The 22,670-nt window shown below is 32.6% G+C and overlaps 1 protein-coding gene across 9 annotated transcripts in view; it reads right to left on the bottom strand.

Annotated features, from left to right (window-relative positions):
• LOC6040757 (kazrin) overlaps positions 1-22,670 on the bottom strand; it is a 189,015-nt gene that overhangs the window by 39,872 nt on the left and 126,473 nt on the right. For 7 of the 9 annotated variants that reach the window (XM_038259767.1, XM_038259768.1, XM_038259762.1 and 4 more), the window contains exon 13: positions 10,909-11,020. The exons of the other annotated variants lie outside the window; for them this stretch is intronic. In XM_038259767.1, coding sequence (XP_038115695.1) covers positions 10,909-11,020 — 112 coding nt within the window. The remainder of the gene's footprint in view (positions 1-10,908; positions 11,021-22,670) is intronic. 9 annotated transcript variants of the gene reach the window in all.

Raw genomic sequence — 22,670 nt, forward strand, 5'->3', positions numbered from 1 at the left:
TCTAAAAATGTGGGCCATCGGTCAGTTTTTGACCTCAGAATCGAAATCGATTTTTTACATGAAAATGCATTTTTTACAGTAATTATTTCCAGTCTCAAACTGAACCTGGCAACTTTTTTTTGGGGAAGTTGTGTCGAGTTCCGACCTTCATCCACCTGGCTTTGTTATTTCCGAAGTTTGCTCTAGTCGAATTGTAGCAAAAAGTACGAATGCGTTCCCACCCTGCCAAGAAGGCTGCAGCACTCCGATTGCATGAAGTTCTGGTATTCGTCATCAGTGATTGCCCCGTACGATGCATCAAGTCGTTGGCAATTGCATTTTTTTTTGCAGGGGGTGAGCAGCTGCCGACAAGACCTTTGTATGACCTCTTTTTTTGGGTAGCCGTTTTGAATGATGACTTTGAAGGGCTAAAGTTAGGCGAATTATTAAATTTATATGAGATTTTTAAGACATCGAATTCAAACACCACAAAAATGAAAATATGCATCGCAGGATTTGTTTGACATGTTGGCTCTCGTAGCAAGCCTTTGGATACCTCGTCTTTGACAAAACGAAAGGAAAACGGAAAAAAGAGAGTTGCTCTTTTGCTCACTGTCTTGCTCCAAATTCTCTTCTTTTGCAGCGCAATAATCTTTCTGAGACTTCAACCCTGCCAATGTTTACTCATGAAATTTGGCAACGGCTGGCTCCCAGTCTTCTCGGTCCTTCATTTTCCGACGACATTTGATGGAAATGGCATGTCTTTCAGACAGCGTTGTCCACATTCCCCGACAGTTTGAAGGAGAATGGAATCTCTCTCCTCTCTAGGCGAGTCAGTCAATCAGTTTGACAACCTCATCCGCATAGTCAAATTGGGCTTTAAACTTTAAAGTACCTTCCTGAAAAGCGTTTGCCAATTAGTGCAAATTCAATTAACGATATTGTTTGCAATTATTTTCGATACTGGTTGTACACATAAATATTGCGTAAATTTACATGGGGCGGAGGTTTGCCAATCACACGCTCGGAACCGATTTTTCATTAAAAAATATCAAACTGTATGCGATTAATGTTGCTACAAAACCGCGATTCCAATTGGCAAGTTAAATTAATCAGAAAACGAACGATAATGACGTGCAATTATGAAATGGCACGAACGTTTGCTTTGTCCCGATAAAATATTCAGCGTGAATTATATTTGTATTGATTCTGCTGAAAAAGTTAAGGTGTATTCACCGGAACAGGTTATTCATTAATGCAAATTTGTTTGTTTTAATGTTTGAAGCGCCAAATGCAAATGCTTTTCGAAATTTAAATACAACTTTGTTTATTGTTTAGATGGCAATGTAACGTTTCACCACCACCATAACAAAAATAAACTGTCCAAAATAGAGCTACTAAACTGGCCTTCTGGGCTTTCGTCCCAAGGATGGAGTCCCATTCCCTAGAAGAAAGGTTATTTGCTAAAAATACCTTGCCATATAGTGCACAGTAATAACAAAACGCTAAAAAACTACTTTGCTCGTGATTCGAACGCACGCTTTCGAGATTTTGATGGCGCCGACCTTGCCAACTATGCCATCAGGGGCGTTCACTGACACCGTTCTAAATTGACACTGGGCGAGCTTTTTTTTCGCAGTGTATCATTAGCATTCCCCATTGTCGGAAGGGTTATATGTAATTATTTGGGATGAATATTTCATGGAATCACCGGACCCAGTGTGTGTAAAGTTTGCCTCCGATAGCGTGTAATGAAGCGGGCTTTTGGAAAAATTGGGCCAAACTCCGGTTGGGAGGAACTTTCACGTTACACGCCGGGTCGGTAAATATTTAGCCGGAAAACTATTTTTGGCAGCCGGTAACTCTATATCTGGTATATACATGAAAAGGATGAATGTGAGTGTATATGTTTTAGTTTGTGTGTACGTGTGCAGTTTAACTGGGCAAGCAGAAACTAGAAACAAGCTAGATTTATGCAGAGAGGAGAGAGTAACAAGCACAGGGAAAAAGCTAGGGCATAAATAAATAACAGGTAAAATTTGCTGCGCTCATGCAAACTTTCGGGATGTTTCAGAGTTTGTCTTTTCGTTTCAAATAGAAGGGAGTAAAAGTTTCGTTATGAAGTGCAGCATACTGCTGTTTGTGATGGTTTCAGATTTATTGCAGATTTTTTTACGGCAAAACGACTCTTGAGTTGTTTGGACTAATGGTTTATGGTTTTTATAGTTTTATTTTTTATAATGAAAAAATGTCTAAAATAAAAAATACCTTTATTTAAAATGTTTTACTGCTGAAAATATTGATTAGCTAAGTTGTTGTTTTATTTTTTCGACTCAATATCTTAATTAAGCCGCTATGAATATTTCTCATATTATTTCAATATTTTAAAAAAATCAAAATTTTAATGAAATTTGATATACAATCAACCAAAAACAATTCAAAATGACGCTTGCTGCGTTTATTAAAATTTGTAACATGTTTGAAATAGTTAATATTAATATTTAGAAGTTTTTGTAAAATTTCGAAGCGCTATCCAGCAAAATGTTTATTTTTGCAAAAAAAAAAAAATGTTTAACCTAAAGTTTTTTTTTTTAATTAAAGAATGTAAAACAACTCTTTTGATATCTTATGCATTTTAAATATTGTTCAAACCATGGCAATAATTTCAATATTTTCTATTTTTTTAAATTTGTTTGCCCCCCCCCCCCTTGACTTTGGCCAGAGGCCAGGGACGTAAACTTTAAAAAATGTTTGCAACGGCCTTACAAAAAAGCAAACAAGACAACAATAACTATTCACTTAAAAAAATTAAAAGTTGGCGTTGGAAGCTACTTACAATTCAACTTTGTTAAACGATGAGAAGTGTGCTATAGAAGTATTATTATCGAAATAAGATAATTCACATAGTGATGACCAACGGAATAACTGATTTCAATAAACTTCTGGAGAAAGACCTACTCATATCAAATCTCCTCAGACTTTGAAAGTTATTTTCTCAAAATACCATTTTCACTTTAAAAAAAATCCTATGGGCATCAAAAGACAAGAAATTTAGCAAGATTTGTTTGCTTTGATAGAGATTTTATTGTAAAATACTATTAATTTCACAAAACATCGTATTTTTTAAGAATACTTAAGTTATCATTATTTTTAATATGGATATCCAATGACGCGGAATTATCTATAATTTTTTACAAAAGTAATACAATTTTCACACGATACCGTATATATTGCTAAATATTTAAATTTTTATCATGGCAGTACCAAATGAAGCAACATTTCGATGGAGTTTTTAAAAATTATTATTTAAGATTATCGCATAATACCGTTTTTTAATGCTGAAATTTAATAATTTACACAGAAAAAAAAAATTATGGTAATATTCATCAGAAAATTGTGACAGATTTTGTGTCAAAAAATTATTAATTATACCTCAGAAAATAATGGATTTTCATCAGTTTTTGATGAATATTCATCAGGTTCACATTTTTGTACATTTTGCCTTCCTCACTGAGGTAAGGCTATAATCCTGCTCTAAAAATGAACTTTCTATTAAAAGCTCCTAGACCTACCTTCATGTATACATATCGACTCAGAATCGAAAACTGAACAAATGTCTGTGTGTGTGTATGTGTGTGTGTATGTGTGTGTGTATGTGTGTGTGTATGTGTGTGTGTGTATGTATGTGACCAAAATTCTCACTGAGTTTTCTCAGCACTGGCTGAACCGATTTTGATCGAACCAGTTGCATTCGACTTGGTTTAGGGTCCCATACATCGCTATTGAATTGTTTGAAGTTTCGATAAGTAGTTCAAAACTTATGTATAAAAATGTGTTTTCACAAATACCCGGATCTCAATTATATGCATGTAAACGATGTCCGGATCCATCATCCGACCCATGGTTGGTTAGGTAATTGAAAGGCCTTTCCAATGAGTCCAAGACATTGAAGATCTGGCAACCCTGTCTCGAGTTATGACCACTTAAGTGGTATTCATGTACATTTTTGAAGCCGGATCTCACTTAAATGTATGTAAACTATGTCCGGATCCATCATCCGACCCATCGTTGATTAGGTAATTGAAAGGCCTTTCCAATGAGTCCAAGACATTGAAGATCTGGCAACCCTGTCTCGAGTTATGACCACTTAAGTGGTATTCATGTACATTTTTGAAGCCGGATCTCACTTAAATGTATGTAAACTATGACCGGAGCCATTATTCGACCCATCGTTGGTTAGGTAATTGAATGGCCTTTACAATGAGTCCAAAACATTGAAGATCTGGCAACCCTGTCTCGAGTTATGACCACTTAAGTGATATTTATGTACTTTTTTTTTAACTTTAAACTTCATCATCCCGGTACGAGAATCGAACTCACGACCTCTGGATTGGAAACCCAGCACGCCGCTAGTCGAAACCCATCCCCTACCGGTCAGTATTCCCAGTGAGTAGAATTACTCTTTGAAGGGATCTGACTTTGCCGAGCCAGACAGGAATCGAACCCATCACCTTCCGCTTACAAGGCGAAACCCGTAACCTCACGGCCACGGAAGCCGGATCTCACTTAAATGTATGTAAACTATGTCCGGATCCATCATCCGACCCATCGTTGGTTAGGTAATTGAAAGGCCTTTCCAATGAGTCCAAAACATTGAAGATCTGGCAACCCTGTCTCGAGTTATGACCACTTAAGTGATATTTATGTACTTTTTTGAAGCCGGATCTCACTTAAATGTATGTAAACTATGTCCGAATCCATCATCCGACCCATCGTTGGTTAGGTAATTGAATGGACTTTCCAATGAGTCCAAAACATTGAAGATTTGGCAACCCAGTCTGGAGTTATGACCACTTAAGTGGTATTCATGTACATTTTTGAAGCCGGATCTCACTTAAATGTATGTAAACTATGACCGGAGCCATTATTCGACCCATCGTTGGTTAGGTAATTGAATGGCCTTTACAATGAGTCCAAAACATTGAAGATCTGGCAACCCTGTCTCGAGTTATGACCACTTAAGTGATATTCATGTACATTTTTGAAGCCGGATCTCACTTAAATGTATGTAAACTATGTCCGGATCCATCATCCGACCCATCGTTAGTTAGGTAATTGAAAGGCCTTTCCAATGAGTCCAAGACATTGAAGATCTGGCAACCCTGTCTCGAGTTATGACCACTTAAGTGATATTTATGTACTTTTTTGAAGCCGGATCTCACTTAAATGTATGTAAACTATGTCCGGATCCATCATCCGACCCATCGTTGGTTAGGTAATTGAAAGGCCTTTCCAATGAGTCCAAAACATTGAAGATCTGGCAACCCTGTCTCGAGTTATGACCACTTAAGTGATATTTATGTACTTTTTTGAAGCCGGATCTCACTTAAATGTATGTAAACTATGTCCGAATCCATCATCCGACCCATCGTTGGTTAGGTAATTGAATGGACTTTCCAATGAGTCCAAAACATTGAAGATTTGGCAACCCAGTCTGGAGTTATGACCACTTAAGTGGTATTCATGTACATTTTTGAAGCCGGATCTCACTTAAATGTATGTAAACTATGACCGGAGCCATTATTCGACCCATCGTTGGTTAGGTAATTGAATGGCCTTTACAATGAGTCCAAAACATTGAAGATCTGGCAACCCTGTCTCGAGTTATGACCACTTAAGTGATATTTATGTACTTTTTTGAAGCCGGATCTCACTTAAATGTATGTAAACTATGTCCGAATCCATCATCCGACCCATCGTTGGTTAGGTAATTGAAAGGACTTTCCAATGAGTCCAAAGCATTGACTGACAACCCTGTATCGAGATATTACCACATAAGTTATACATTGTGTTCTTTTTTTCTGGATCTAAAAAAAATATGAAACCACTCATATACCCATTTTTGGTAAAAAGTGAGGAAGGCATCAACCACATAGGTGGATTAAGTTAGTTTTTTATATAATATTGCTCATAAAAGTGGTAATATTCAACCTGTCGAATTTTCAACATTCCCAAATTCAACTTTTTTTTGTGTATGCATAAGAGTTATCAGCTGAATGACATGTTTTTTTTTGCAAAAGCAATTACTTTTTTTTTTTGCAATTTCAATGTGATACTGTCGTCTTCTTTTGTCCTTCTGGAGAAACTAAACGGCCTACTTTTCCAAACCAAAAAAAAAAACAATTCTGAAATGTATTACTTTTCAGCAGTGCTTTCAGTGCCCGAAAGTTGAAAAAAAAACAGTATTATGTGGAAATTGGGATAAGCTACATTTAAATTTTTATTTCTAATGCAATGAATGTGTATACACAATTTCACTACATTCACATGTTCCAAATATTCAAAAAAAAAAAAATTTGTGAAAAGAAAAACTAAACTCAAAGCGGCAATCTAGTGGAAACCTGTGCAAAATTTGCCAATTATGACAAATTTTTAATTTTCAAAAAAGAAAACGCTTAGTAGTAGTCTTGATTGATCATCATCCTGGTTGAAAAAATAGAAAAGTAATAAATAAAATATGTTGAAAACACATTTATACTGAATTTCCGATATTATTAGCATAGCGATAGAAATTTGTAAATAATTTGGAACATTATTTTTAAAAAGAATTACAATAAAACATTTTTAAAATAAAAAATATTATTACAAAAAATTATGTTTAATGCATCGAGTTGATTTTTTTGGCTTTATCTCCTCCACATTTATCGAAAAAATTTAGAGCGTCCAATTTTTCGGGGTTGCAAATTTCCCAGGAAACGGGAAATTTTTAGCCAATTTCCCGGGAATTCCCGGGAAATTTTAAATTTATTGAAAATTGTTATGATCTTAGTTTTAATTAATATTATGCAACAGAATTGTATATGAAATCAACAATAATGGTTTAAATAAGTGTGAATATCAATTAACAGCTTGACTGCATCTAAAAAATCATTCAACTACAAGAAAATGTATTTTGGTATTTTTTGATGAGAAATTTCAAACTTGCCTCTGTGACCAGTTTATTCAAATGAGAAAAAAACATTCAGAAATTATATTTTTCATGACCAATACTCGTTTCAGCTCTTGAACAAATGGTAAAACTTTGTAGTGTTGGTTTTACTCCAAACATCCCAATGTTTTCAAATATTTGAAGCATGCTTTAAATGAGCAATTCTCTACCAAAACCGGAAATGGATTTTATTTGTATTTTTTGATTTGGCTCAAACTTTGTGGGGGCCTTCCCTATGACCAAAGAAGCCATTTTGCATCATTAGTTTGTCCATATAAATTTCCATACAAATTTGGCAGCTGTTCATACAAAAATGGTACGTATATATTCGAAAATCTGTAACTTTTGAAGGAATTTTTTGATCAATTTGGTGTCTTCGGCAAAGTTGTAGGTATTGTTAAGGACTATTTAGAAAAAAATAGGTACACGGAAAAAAAAATTTCCAGATTTTTTTATTAACTTTTTTTTCACAAAAACTCAAATTCCCAAAATACGTATTTTTTGATTTTCGAGATTTTTTGATATGTTTTAGGGGACAAAATCCGCAACTTTTGAGCTATAGAGAAACATGGTCAAAAATCTGCCGCCGAGTTATGATTTTTGAAAAACTGGTGATTTTGGAAAAATCGAAATTTCATACATAAAATTTTTGACCTCATTTTTTATGCAAAATTGAATTTGCAATCGAAAATTACTTTACAGATTTTTCGATAAAGGGCCCCGTTTTCAAGATATAGCCACCGAAAGTTTGATTTCAGCGAAATATTTGCAGTTTTTCAATTTTTAAAAATTAGTGACCATGACTGACCATTTCTAAAAAATTTTTTTTTTGAAAAGTTCAGAAAATTTGCTATAAAATTGTCTAAGAGACATTGAAGATTGGACCTCTGGTTGCTGAGATACAGCGGCTTAAAGAAAAAGAAACACGAAAATTGAAGTTTTCTAAGTCTCACCCAAACAGCCCACCATTTTCTAATGACGATATCTCAGCAATTAATGGTCCGATTTTCAATGTTAATACATGAAACATTCGTGAAATTTTCCGATCTTTTCGAAAAAAATATTTTGAAAAAAATTAAATCAATACTAGCATTTTTAATGGACATAATATTCAATGTTTGGCCCTTTTAAAATGTTAGTCTTGATTTAATTTTTCAAAATATTTTTCGAAAAGATCGGAAAATTTCTCGAATGTTTCATGTATTAACATTGAAAATCGGACCATTAATTGCTGAGATATCGTCATTAGAAAATGGTGGGCTGTTTGGTGAACAGAAAACTTCAGTTTCGTGTTTCTTTTTCTTTAAGCCGCTGTATCTCAACAACCAGAGGTCCAATCTTCAATGTCTTTTAGCCAATTTTATAGCAAATTTTCTGAACTTTTCAAAAAAAATATTTTTAGAAATGGTTACTCATGGTCACTATTTTTAAAAATTGAAAAACTGCAAATATTTCACTGAAATCAAACTTTCGGTGGCTATATCTTGAAAACGGAGCCCTTTATCGAAAAATCTGTAAGTAATTTTCGATTGCAAATTCAATTTTGCATAAAAATGAGGTCAAAATTTTATGTATGAAATTTCGATTTTTCAAAATCCCCAGTTTTCAAAAATCATAACTCGGCGGCAGATTTTTGACCATGTTTCTATAGCTCAAAAGTTGCGGATTTGTCCTAAAACATATCAAAAATCTCGAAAATCAAAAATACGTATTTTGGGAATTTGAGTTTTTGTGAAAAAAGTTAATAAAAATCGGGAAATTTTTTTCCGTGTACCTATTTTTTCTAAATAGTCCTTAACATTACCTACAACTTTGCCGAAGACACCAAATTGATCAAAATTCCTTCAAAAGTTACAGATTTTCGAATATATACGTACCATTTGTATGAACAGCTGCCAAATTTGTATGGAAATTTATATGGACAAACTAATGATGCAAAATGGCTCCTTTGGTCATAGGGAAGGCCCCCACAAAGTTTGAGCCAAATCAAAAAATACAAAAAATAAAAATGGTCGAAATCGGCCGGTTTTGTAAAGAATTGCTCAAATATATTTTTGCATTTTTTGAGAACAAACAATAGAAAGTAATTTTTCAATGATTTGTTTTGTATTATTATGCAACATGATTTAAATTATTTTCACATTTAACCCTCTAACCTGTAGATGTACTAGTGCTCCATAATTCTTTTACTTCAAATTGTAATTTCTTTAGTACTAGGTATTCAACCAATTGAATTAATTCTTTTTGCAAAAATTCGATTTTCATCTCATTTGATCATGGTTGACAAAAACGCAAAAAAAAATCTCAATTATAATTTAGTTAGAACAGGCTCAGACCAACAAAATGTGTACGAAACTATTGGCACTACGCCCCCCGGGGCATGGCCTTCCTCTAACGTGGGATTTCTGCTCCAGCGCCTCTGACGAGACAGGAGAAACCGGGACCGACGTTTTACTTCACCATCCGATAGAAGCTCAGTGGATAAGGCGGGAATCGAACCCGCGTCTCATAGCATCATCGGGATCGGCAGCCGAAGCCGCTACCCCTGCGCCACGAGACCCACCCAATGTGTACATCCATATCCAAATTTAAAAGCTTTAAGTGCTCTAAACACTGTTGTCCCTATTCAGACTGTTGTCCCGATTCGCCCCAGACTACGGTAATATTACATATTGGAATGGCTACATCTTTTATATCAGTTTTTGTTAATTTTCCCTCTAAAAATGTTTGATGTTGCATCTAATTAAGTGTAATTCCTCTTTTTTAGTCTAAATTGAGGTAATTTTACATTATGAGGCTGAGAATTTTTTTATCACTATGTGAATTTTAAGAAGTCACTTTTAGTCAGTTTTTCGACAACTGTTGCCATGTAATTTATCGCGCTTTGATAACTCTACTTTAAATCGTTCTCCTACCGGTTGACCCTGATTTTTTATGAAAAAAAAAAAAAACAAAAATCGAAGAGGCATATTAAAACCTTTGAAATATATTACTTTTACATTTTTGGGAATGTTCAAAACCATCATTGTGGTGCAATATCTGAAACCGGAGTTTATCTTTAATTTTTTTTTGAGAAATATTGAAGATACGATACGATTTTAATTATTTTTTAAGCGGAATTCAAAAGTGTTATTTCATTAAAACTGAATTATTTATTCCACGTTTAAGTTATAGGCACACGTAAGTAGAAATTATTGACTATTTTTTTATTTAGCATTTTTCAGCAATTTTAAAACATTTTAAATAGGAACAGCACCCGAGAAAAAAATGTTCAAAAAGTTGAAAAAATGCAATCTTTTTGGTTTTTTACAACTTTTGATGAATTTGATGGGACAAAAAGATGCTTTTTTTTCTTTCGATAAAGGGATTGCATATACGAAATGTAATCTATTAAAGAAAATTAAAAATATGAGTACGTAAAGAATTACTCACTTATTTAATTTCATAAAGAACAACAAGAATAATCCTGTAACCTACACTAAATAGTTGAAAATGATATTTTTATTTTATCTGTGAATGGTGACATATCTTGTGTAAAAAATGGTTGAATTTCACATTTTTACCACAATTGTGGTAAAATTACTCAAAAAGAGGTGATATTCATTATCCAAAAAATGATAATTTACATATTTTTCACGAAAGGGTTACAAGATCATCAAACTTTATGACAAGATATAAAAAATCAAAAAGAGGATTAAGAGAAAACAATACATGGAGTCGTTTTGCCGTAAAAATCTGTTCTGTTTTGAAGCTTGTAATCTTTATCGATATAATAATGTCATTTTTTCATGGCGGTTTCACTCCATTGCGAACGCAGCTAACCATACTGCAGTTCAGTATGAATTTCAACCTGTTCGACGCCAAAACCATAACCAAGTGCCAAACAGTAGGCTAGGAGAAAACAAAACAAAACAAGAAAGGAAACATTAGTCCGTACTCACCCGCAAGCTGCCGGTATTGCGTCGATCTCCGGGCATCGGTATCATGCCGATTCCGCTGGCGATTGGGACCACGGTGCCGCCGCCGGTTCGTATCCCCTGGCCCAGAGTGGCCCTGTGGCGTGTTGTTGTTGTTGATGATTGTCGTGTCATTGTTGTGGTTTGTGTTGTTGTTGTTCGAGTGACAGTTGTGTGTTGTTTGTTGACAACCGCATCGACGTAGTTTGATGGTGAGTGTGTGTTTGTGTGTTTTCGGTTTATTGGACAGTGCATCAGATACACAAACACACAAGTTAACACACACACAGATACGACACAACACAGATACGCACGTGATTGGTGGTCGATGCACGCCATGTTGTTGGGGTCCCAGGTTGCGACGTGATGCGGGATTGCATACGTTTGGGCGCGCGCGCACACAGTTTGCGATTGTTTTTAGATTTTTTTTTGGTTTGTTTTATTGGTGGACGAGGAGTTCAGCGGAAGAGGTGTGGTTTGTTTTACGTTTGAAATGAGAGAAAAAAGCAGACATGGAAAAAAATACATCAATCAAAAAATATATATTGAAAAAAGATATGGAAATTAAAATCAGTATAGTAACCGAAAAATGGTACACACGGATGCGAGACGGAATGAGAGAGAATATCTATATATTTTTTTAAAGGGGGAAATTAACGTGAGATATTGCGAGAACTGAGTGAGCAGGCGAGATTGGATTGCAGTAGAAGGGATTCCATCATATTGCTAGTTTTTATATAGTTTTTTTGTTTTAATTTTAAGAGCACAGCGAAAACAACGAGCGAGAACCAGTAGTGGAGGTGGAAAGGTGGGCTGTGGTGGGCAGGCAGAGCGAGGCGGATTATGCATAATGAAAGATTAATTTGCTTTCTGAAACTATGTATGCGATTTGTTGTATGGGGAAATTATTTGTTTTTTTTTGTTGATGAAATGGGCGACCAAAAAAGGTGATATTGTATTTAGGGTGAGATGGAGTAACTTGATAAAATTTTGAAGATTTGCCAAATTAACAACTTTAAAATCAAATAGATTTGCTTTTAACTTTTTTTAATTTTTTCACATTAATCTTTCTGTAAACATTACATTAGATTTTTTGAATAATATTTTGAGCTTCTTAAATTTCATCATGATTTGTTTTCAATGAGACCAGTGCCAATATTTTTTAAAGTTCATGATTTTTTTCAATAAACTTTTGGTAATCAATTATAAATAGTTTAAAGAAATTTTAACCAACCGTTTTTTGCGGGGTTTTAACTTTTCAAGTTAATTTTTCCAAATCCATCGAGAATAATATATAAAATAATTAATGGTTTGCTCGAAATTCCCTGGAAACTCATTAACAGGATTACCATTTTCCGGCATGCTGTTTTTAGTAAAATTATTTTCCGGAAATCGTATTTCAAGGAAAGTAACTTCTTAAATTATTTTATAATGCATCATCGAATTTGCAACGAAAAGAAGTTCCTGCATCATTTCCTGTCATACTGCAGCTACAAAATAGGCTACCTCTCATCACCAAAAATAACAGCTGGAAAATTCATTGCAGAACTCATTTCAGTGTTGATAAATTAATCATCAAGACTAGTCTGAAAGATTATTATTTTTCGAAACTGTTTTGGATTTTAAGTTGACCAAACACACTTACGCTAAAAAGGTTTACCATTTTCAAGATATAATCCGCTCAAAATAGAATTTAAGAAAAAAAAAACATTTATTTGATGTGTTTAATATTGCCCGTAACTGCTCACTACTGAAACAGTAGTTTATGCAACAAGTTGCAAAAAGAAGATTTTTTAAGCACGAGTCGTACATTTATCCAACGAGGTTCACCGAGTTGGATAACTACGACGAGTGATGGTAAAATCAAGTTTTGCAAAGAGTTCCATACAACATTTTTTGCAATCCCGAAAAACACCCTTTAAGTGAAATTAAAAGTCAAATGTTCGTGTGTTTTGTCAATAAATCGTTCAAATAAAAAAAAAAGTTGAAAAGTATTACTTTTCGAAACAAGTTGTGAAAAGTTCAACTTTTCAGCACCCATGTCAGTACTGAAAAGTGGAACTTTTAAGCATTTATTTTGAAAAGTGTTGCTATTCGATTCTGTTATTTTTGGTATAGAAAAGTAGGCCATTTCGTCGTTCAAGAATGACAGGAAAAGTATATAGTTTCACGACGGAATTAAAAAAAAATTTTTTTTCAGCTCTATTGTAACACAACTATTTTTTTTCTGTCATTTTTGGATAAGGAAACGGCCTGCTTTTCTTAAAAAAATAAAATAAAAAAAATAATAATAAATAAATAAATAAATAAAATAGAATCGAAAAGTAATACTTTTTGCCTAAAGGACTGAAAAATTCAACCTTTCAGCACTCAGATGAGTGCTGTAAAGTTGAACTTTTCAGCACTTGTATTAAAAAGCAATACTTTTCAATATAATTTTGAATTCACCGTTCATAAATTAACCAAATACATTTTCCTTAAAATCACATTCAAACAGTGTTTTTGGGATTGAGCAATTCTCTGTGATACCTGTCATTCGTTTTTTTTTGTATTTTTTAAATTCATAAGTTTGTCCATTTAACTTTTCATACAAATTTGGTAGCTGATAAATGAAAATTTAAAAATCTGTATCTTTTAACGGAATTTTTTGATCGATTTGGTGTTTCGGCAAAGTTGTAGGTATAAATAAGGACTACACTGAAAAAAATGATATACGGTAAAAAAATGATGATTTTTTTTATTTCTCTTTTTGTCACTAAAAAATAATTTACAAAAAAAAACACTATTTTTATTTTTTTATTTTTTAATATGTTTTGGGGGACATCAAATGCCAAATTTTCAGAAATTTGCAGAGTGTGCAAAAAATCTTTGACCCAGTTATGAATTTTTGTATCAATACTGATTTCTTCAAAAAATCGAAATATTGGTCGCAAAAATTTATCAACTTCATTTTTTTTATGTAAAATCGAATTTGCAATCAAAAAGTACTGTAGTGAAATTTTGATAAAGTGCACCGTTTTTAAGTTAGCCATTTTTAGGGTTTTTTTTTTAAACCAGTCGTAGTTTGTCATTTTTTTAAATAAGTGCACATGTTTGCCCTTTTTTGAAAAAAAAAAAAAATAAAATAAATAAAAGCTTAGAAAATGTCTATGTTTTGCTTTTTGAACTTTGTTGATACGACCCTAAGTTGCTGAGATATTGCCATACAAAGGTTTAAAAACAAGAAAATTTATGTTATTAAAGTCTCACTCAAACAACCTACCATTTTGTAATGTCGATATCTCAGCAACTAATGGTCCTATTTTCAATGTTAAATTATGAAACATTCGTGAAATTTTCCGATTTAAACAATATTTTAATTTTTTTAAATCAAGACTAACATTTCAAAAGGGCCAAACATTCTATATAACGTCCATTTGAAGTGTTAGTCTTGATTGAAAAAAAAAATGAAAATATTGTTTTCGGAAAAATCGGAAAATCACGAATGCTTAAATGTGGATTTGTTGTTTTCAAGTTTTAGCTTATTTTGGGTTTTAAATGTCGATTTATTTTCATTTTTTTTGCATTTTTATAATACATCTTCAAAAATGAGCAACCCTGAAGAGCTGTGAAAATTTCCAACAATTTTCTCTTTAAAACTTTGAAAACGGGCAATTTTCAACTGACGATATCTCGGAAATCATTGGTCTAATTTTCAATGTTAAAAAAATAATCATTTGGAAAAATTTCTGATCATTTTTGTTTTTGATTTCTGTAATTAGAAAATCACGTTATCTTTGAAATTTTAGGTTCTAATTCAAGCCCATAAACTGTAATGTATCTTCAATTTAAACAGTGAGAAACAACTTGATGCTTTGAAATCACGTTTTGATTGTATTTATATGAATATTAAGTAGATAAATCATGACTTAAACAAACCAAATTTTAGTTAGCAAACACAGATGATACCGGAGATAGCAATTGAAAAGGTGCAAACCATACGCTACCAGATTAAATAAATAAATAAATAAATAAATAAATAATGTAGTACGTTCTATCATTCCACAATCTGAAATAAACCAAAATCACTCGATCCATAATTCAATAACATGGCAATCACAACATATTTATTTCAACTTTCTAACAAATTAAATTTGTCGTATTTCCTGAATCGTAATCTAAATAGAAAATTATACATATCCCACCAACAAATTGAATTAAAATTAATCATTCGGCCCTTCCAAAGAGCGTTCCTCTTCATGGAAAACACCTCTCTAACTCCCCCATTCATTCAGGAAGGATCAATTATCGTTCATCATTTCCAATTACACTTTTGGAGTTTTCTCTCTATGGCTGCTGATTTGATTAAATCCGGAACAACCAAACACACACACACGCACAGTTTCCACGTTTGGCCCCACTGCTGCTGCGAACCGATTAAATCAAATTACTGGCTCATTCAAAGATATGAACTTGGGTCGTGTGTGTGTTTGTGTCACACACACAAACACATCGACTCGAATCCTTATCAACAACCAAAGTATGAACCAAGACATTCACTTGTCTTCTTCCCTCGGAAAAGCTGTTCTCGTTTGCTGCGAACTTGGCAGTGCTGAAATATCCTACTGATTTTATTTTGCATACTACACACAGACTCACACACAAACTAAGTGAAATGGTTTGAGTGTGTGTGTGTGTTTGCCATGAATGTTTGCGGAGTGAATTTCCCTTTGATTTGAATTGGAAATCATATCCAGTCAAGCACCTTCTGGGGGTGAGTGTGTGAAGGAATCTTGACTAACTTTTGAGAACGTTTTATTTTTGTTAAATTTTTCATCAAATTTTTACTACAAAGTCACTGAACACTACGAATGACTTCTAAATAAAATCATTTTTTTCCACAATTCGTCCCATCTGAATTTTCCACCCAGGCGAGGCCAAAGAACTTTCACCCAACTTAAAGGGGTTTCCCCCATCCCCCCCTTGCGCACTCCACACCAACAACGCTACCTTCGGCAGCAAGTTTCGGAAAATCCTGTCCGAAAGTCATTAGCATACATACGCCACGAGCATCGAGCTGGAAAATCAAAGCCAGCAGTACCCTCTCTTTCGCAGGAAAATTGCTTTTCCCCGTCGTTAATCGCCCGAAACGCCCACCGAGCTAAACCTGGAAAGCTCCCGAGCAGCAGCAGCAGTTGAGGATTATAGAGTGTGCTTATTTTGGGATTGAATATTTTTTGACCAACCTGCTCAAACATTGACACAAAAACAAAGTCGTCGATAGTGCGATTCGAGTGCTTTTAATTTCCGGTCTCGGGGGGGAGCGCGCTGCTAATTAAGCCGATTATGTTTGGAATCACTTTTGATCGCCCGGCAAACAGCACGTACTCTCGGCGGCGGTAATAAATTGGATTCGAGTGCATTGATGGAGTGTATTAATTATAATCTCTTATTTTTCCTCGTAGCTAGGATTGTGACATGGTCGATTATTAATATATATGTGGAAAGTTGTTGTATTCAACGAGGCAATAATTCTACAAAAAAGTACTTTGCCATTCTGAAATGGGTCTATTGAACGCAGCGAGAGGTCTGCCACCACCTAAAACCCGGGACTGAGTTAAGCTGGATCAGCATAACCCAAGTCTGATTCAAACTATACTTTCCCATAATTTCGTTGCCGGCTAACGACTTGTGTGGACCCTAATCCAAAAAATGGGACTTTGGATAGTCGAATGATGGGAAAGATTTTGCTTTCTTATTTTCGATTTTTGCATTTTTAATGCAGCAATTCCACACAGAAAAAAAATGTAAATTTGGAAGCTTTAATTTTGGAAGGTTGAATATTACCTCTTTTATGATGTAATTTTACCTCAATTTAGACTGAAAAAGTGACATTACAACAGAAAAGTGGTAAAATTACACATTTCCAGAGGTAAAATAACACCTTTTTTCTGACATAAAAGATGTACCCCTTCCCAGAAGTAATATTACCATGATTTTTTTTCTGTGCACGTCAAATCAGCAGGATCCAGACCAAAAATGTTTTGATTGGGCTTGATTTTGGGATGGAAGTTCCTTGACCAAAATAATTCGACCGGTATTTTATTTTTATTTTTCGAAAAACCTATTTTAGCTCGAAAAGAGTTGAACCAGCCTCCGGCTAAAAAACTCTATAATAAAGAATAAAAAAAATGTTTAGCTCGTCACGTTTTAAATGAAAAGTGATTATTTGGGCTTTTAATGAAATCTTTCAAAACATTCTAAAATTATAGCTGAATACAAAAGCAGATCAGGCCTTCCCTATGACCAAATAAGCTATTTTGCGTCATTGGTTCACCCATACAAGTCTCCATACAATTTTGGCTGCTGTCCATACAAAAATGGTATATAAATATTCAAACAGCTGTAACTTTTGAGTGAATTTTCTGATCAATTTGGTGTCTTTGACAAAGTTGTAGGTATTGTTGAGGACTTTTGAGAAAAAAAATAGATACACGGAAAAAAATTGCAGATTTTTTTATCAATTTTTTTTACTAAAACTCATTTTCCAATTTTTATTTTTTGATTTTCGAGATTTTTTGATATGTTTAAGGGGACAAAAATCCGCAACTTTTGAGCCATAGAGAAACATGGTCAAAAAATCTGCCACCGAGTTATGAATTTTTGATAAAAACAGTGATTTTTGGAAAAAAACGAAGTTTCATGCAAACTTATTTTGTGTTTTGGGAAATTGAGTTTTAGTAAAAAAAAGTTGATTAAAAAATCTGCAAATATTTTTTTTCGTGTACCTATTTTTTTCTCAAAAGTCCTCAACAATACCTACAACTTTGCCGAAGACACCAAATCGATCAGGAAATTCACTCAAAAGTCACAGCTGTTTGAATATTTACATACCATTTATGTATGGACAGCAGCCAAAATTGTATGGAGACTTGTATGGATGAACCAATCACACAAAATAGTATATTTGGTCATAGGGAAGGCCCCCACAAAGTTTGAGCCAAACCAAAAAATACAAATAAAATACATTTCCGGTTTTGATAGAGAATTGCTCAAATGTTCGAATTTGATTCTTTTCTAATGTAAATTCATTTTTTTTCGAAAGCAATGTTTTGATTCAAGAAATGACACCAGAAATTCCAAAGTTTAACTTTTCGTAAAAATGCGAATTATTTAAAGAAAAAAAAAAAAAAAAAAAAAAAACATGAGCAAATGAACAGAAGAAAACGAAATTTAAATTTCTAAAGCAGGTACTAGACTATTGCAAACAAACTCGCACTTTCTGACAGTTTGATAGTTTACCTGTTTGCTTATATTTGTTTGTGGAAACGTCAACCTGTATACATTTTGCTTTGATTGCGAATTTGGCTGTCAAAAACTCAAATACGAAAAAGTGCGAGTTTGTTTGTTATAGTCTAATACCTGCTCAACGGTTTTTTACTGCGTTTGCATCAAATTGAAGTACAACCTATTTTCGGAACATGAATGATCTTTTTATTGTTATGGAGTGAGTTAGCAAGGTAGCCATAAATAAATTACGTGTTTTTTCCAGAGTAACTTTTCATAGTAAAGCGGTGTAGAAAAAAATAGTATTTTTTCAAAGATTAAAAGGTGCAAAACTATGTGTAATTAGTAACAAGTAATAATATTTTTCATTGCAATAGACGAATGTATCACAAAAGGTCGAAAGACATAAGGTCGAATGGACAAAAGGTCGAATACCAAAAGGTCGAAAGGACAAAAGTTCGAAAGAACAAAAGTCGAATTAAAAAAACATTTAACAAAATTAGTGCGTCCATCCCGGGAATTCCCGGGACAAAAATCCCGGGATTTTTCCAAAACCGGGAATTCTCAAATCCCGGGATTTTTTATAATTTGTCCCGGGAATTCCCGAAATTGAAAAAAAAATCAATTTTTGGACCGGAAATACATTTTTTGGTGGAAATACATTAATAGTTGAATACATAATAATCGATAAGAATTTAAAAGCTTTAAAATTTGTATTCATCATATATCAGCAATAATTTGGCATATTAGTGAAAATTGTTAAATTTCACAAAATTCCTAGTGTTTTAAATATTTTTTATTTATCTCACTATATTTTTTAAAGACTGGTTATTACATTTATAAATATTAATAATTTTAAAAATTGGAAAATATATTTAACTATTCAGACTTAAGTCCTGGTTTTCCCAGTTGGCCAAAGCAGAATAAAAAAACAAAAAATATATTTTTAATTTGTTTTGAGAGGTTACATGCATGTAGGAAATGCACGAAAAAATCAACTTGAAAGATGATCACTCCTGAAAGTTTCATGAAGATATTTCATTATTAAACTGATTAAGACGATTTAAGCACAAAATTTTGCAATGCGCAAAGCAAACTGTCAAACTTTGTGAACATTTTTTTTCTCTAGATAGGATGGACCAAATTGGCTGAAATTAGGGAGAAGACTCACAAGGCCTCCCGTGTGCATGACGATGCCCGATTTATGAATTTTGCATATTTGAAAAATGCAAGAATCAAAAGCTCTCTAGCTTTTTTTTTATGAAAAACATAAAAATATTTTTATCTTATTTAAAAATAAACTTTTTTGAATATCGGCCTTCGTCAGGCACCGGTACCAGTTTAACGATTGTTAACCAAAATGATGAGCCGATTTGGTCAAAGCAGTTATGAGATATCGTGGCAACCATTTTTTTAAACTTCCAACTTCAAATTGTTATATCTCGGCAATGGTACAACCAAAAGTTTTCAAATTTATGTTGTTGATAGATGAAAATATATATTTTAATGTCTTGAAAATAGATTTGAAAAAGTTCAAATGTGTTCTCATACAAACCTCTGACATTTATGTCGATTTACAATTATGTAACCCCTTAAGCTATTTAAAAGCTATCGTCTATGTTTAGATAGAAGTGTAGATTATCACCAATTAATATAAATGAGCTAATTATATGATTAAAGCTTGACAACATAACAAATATATGAAAAATATAGATTTTATGAATGTTTAAAAAAATCCCGGGCATTTTTAATAAACTATGAAATTTTTAGGTACGAAATAAGGAGCTTCATTTATATCAGGGGTAATGCGTCCATCCCGGGAATTCCCGGGACAAAAATCCCGGGAATTTTCCTAAACCGGGAATTCTCGAATCCCGGGATTTTCTATAATTTGTCCCGGGAATTCCCGAAATTAAAAAAAAACATATTTTGGTCTGGAAATTCAGATTTGGTTGTGAAAATTATAGAACAATAAAATGAATTAAAATTTGTATTCAGCAAATCTCACCATTAAATTGGTTTTTTGGAAAAATATTTTAATTTTAATTAACAAGTCCGCAAAATGCTTAGTGCTTTGAAATTTTTATTCTCTATTATTTTTTTTTTAAGACTGGATATATTTACGTATATTTTCGACTTTAAATTAAAAAAAAAAACAATCTCATATCAAATTATTTATAATTAAAAAAAAAAAGAATCCCAAAGTTTTTTTTTGAATAGGTCCTATAAACATATGGAAGACAAAAGCTTATTGGACCTTTTCAAAAAAAACTCAAGAATTATGTAATTTCGCATCGCAAATAAAAAAATAATAAATCATGCTGGAATTAAAAATAGTAGTTGATAAAAAATCCTAAACACCACAAAGACAAAAAAATCTTTTATGCTATTTTAAAACTAACGTCTTTGTTTAGATTGAAGTGAGGATTATCGCCATTTGATATTATTAAGCTAATTCAATGATTTTAAGCTTGAAAACATAACAATTATAATGAAACATAGATTTTATTACTGGATCAAAAATTTCCCGGGATCCCGGGAATTCCCGGGATTCCAAAAATATTTTTCCCGTTTCCCGGGAAATTCAAAACCCGGGAAAATTGGACACCCTAAACAAAATTAAACTTTTGATTTGAGCCTAAATACACAAATATTGAAATGCAGCTATTGAAAGGTGATCTGAACGTTTTTTTATTTCACTTCTATATTCTAAAAAATAGAATTTTTTTAAATAAAAATTTGCTTTCCGATTGTTGGATACTTTTTGAAAGGAAGGAGAGGGCGGGGGGTGAAGGGGGAGGGGTCAGAGGTGGTTTATCTTTAAAAATATAAATAAATACGATCGATTTTATATAAACAGCTATGTTTTTAAAGTCAGATTTTTTTAGGATCTATTGTGGCCATGCATAAATAGATTGAAAAAGGATAGAAAACGTGCAAAATTTTTTAAGAAGCAAGACTTTTTTCATTTTTCGAAGTTATTAAAAAATTTTAAAATCTAGATGTAAAAATCTCTTAAATATTTTTTTTACCCAGTTTTACAAACCCAAAAAAAATATTTTAGAAGAAGTATTTTAAAAAAAGAACAGCTAATATTTTAAAGAATGAAAAAAAAAAAATACAAAATCATAACGACGGTCGAGAAAAGACTTTTAAATAAAATAAAATCATTTAAAAAAATTAGAAGTCGAACTCATATTCAAAAGAATGAAAAAAAAAAAAATAACAAAAATATTTTGATAGTCAAGAAAAGATTGTTATTAAAAATACAAATAAACTTCCAAAATATTTTAGAAGTCGATTTTTTGTTTAAAGGAACTTTTCGACAAACTTTTTTTTGAAAGATATGCTCATGTTTGAAAGAATGGATAAACTCACAAAAATATTTTGACAATTAAGAATAGGTTGTATTTTTAAATAAAAATAAACTTCCAAAATATTCTAGAAGGCGAATTTTTTTTCAAAGAATTGTTCATGTTTGAAAGAAAAGAAATATTCGCAAAAATATGTTGATGATCAATAATAGGATGTTTTTAAAAAATAAAACTTAAAAAAATTTTTAGAGGTCCTACTTTTTTTTTGCAAGAACTGCTCATGTTTGAAAGAATGGAAATCTTCTCAAAGTTTGGAAGTTATTTTTTTTATTTAAGAAAAGGTCATTACTGAAAGGATGGATGAACCAAGGATAAACTCACTGAAAAAAATCAGATTTGTTTGTGAGAAAATATTTTCGCAAGAATTTTTTAGAAGTTTAGATATATAATTATTTGTTTAACATTTTCACATTCGACCTTTTGTCTTTTCGACGTTTTGTCCATTCGACCTTTTGTCCATTCAACCTTATTATTATTATTAGTTTTATTAAAGACACTTTACCATTGCAATGGCATTCGTGTCGTCTATTCGACCTTATGTCATCCATGAATCATATTTGTAAGACTTGCATATTAATAAGTTTTACCACCAGAGTTTTTTTTTCAGTGGTTCTATTAGCAAAGTAAATTCCGTAGCACATTACACTTGTTTTTTAAACATTGAACATTACTTCCGGAAGTGTCTGCTTCAAAAGAATCAGATCTTGTCCGCAAGACCAAATGGTTAAGCACCAGTGAATTTATACAAACATATTTTTTTTCAAATTTCTAATTTGTAAAAAGTCTTAAAAACCACATTTGATTCCAAATGCAAAAAATAATGTAAATAAATGTATTCCAAATAGTTTGCAAGTTTTTTCAATAATAATTTTAATAAAAAAAAAACAAAAAAAAATGCTTTCTGAACTTTGGGAAAAGTTTCAAGCATTTTAATTGATTCAGTTTTGACTTCTTAAAAGTTTAGAGAAACTACGCATCGTGGTCATGTACTTTAAGGAAAAAGTATTTTCATGGATTTTCAGATATTTTAGCATACTTTTGGCACTTGTATGACTGTGTCGAGTCTTGAAGCATTTTTAATAATTAAATATTAATAATTGCAGTACA

Source organism: Culex quinquefasciatus, chromosome 3 (assembly GCF_015732765.1).
Source record: "Culex quinquefasciatus strain JHB chromosome 3, VPISU_Cqui_1.0_pri_paternal, whole genome shotgun sequence".
NCBI classification, from domain to species: domain Eukaryota; kingdom Metazoa; phylum Arthropoda; class Insecta; order Diptera; family Culicidae; genus Culex; species Culex quinquefasciatus.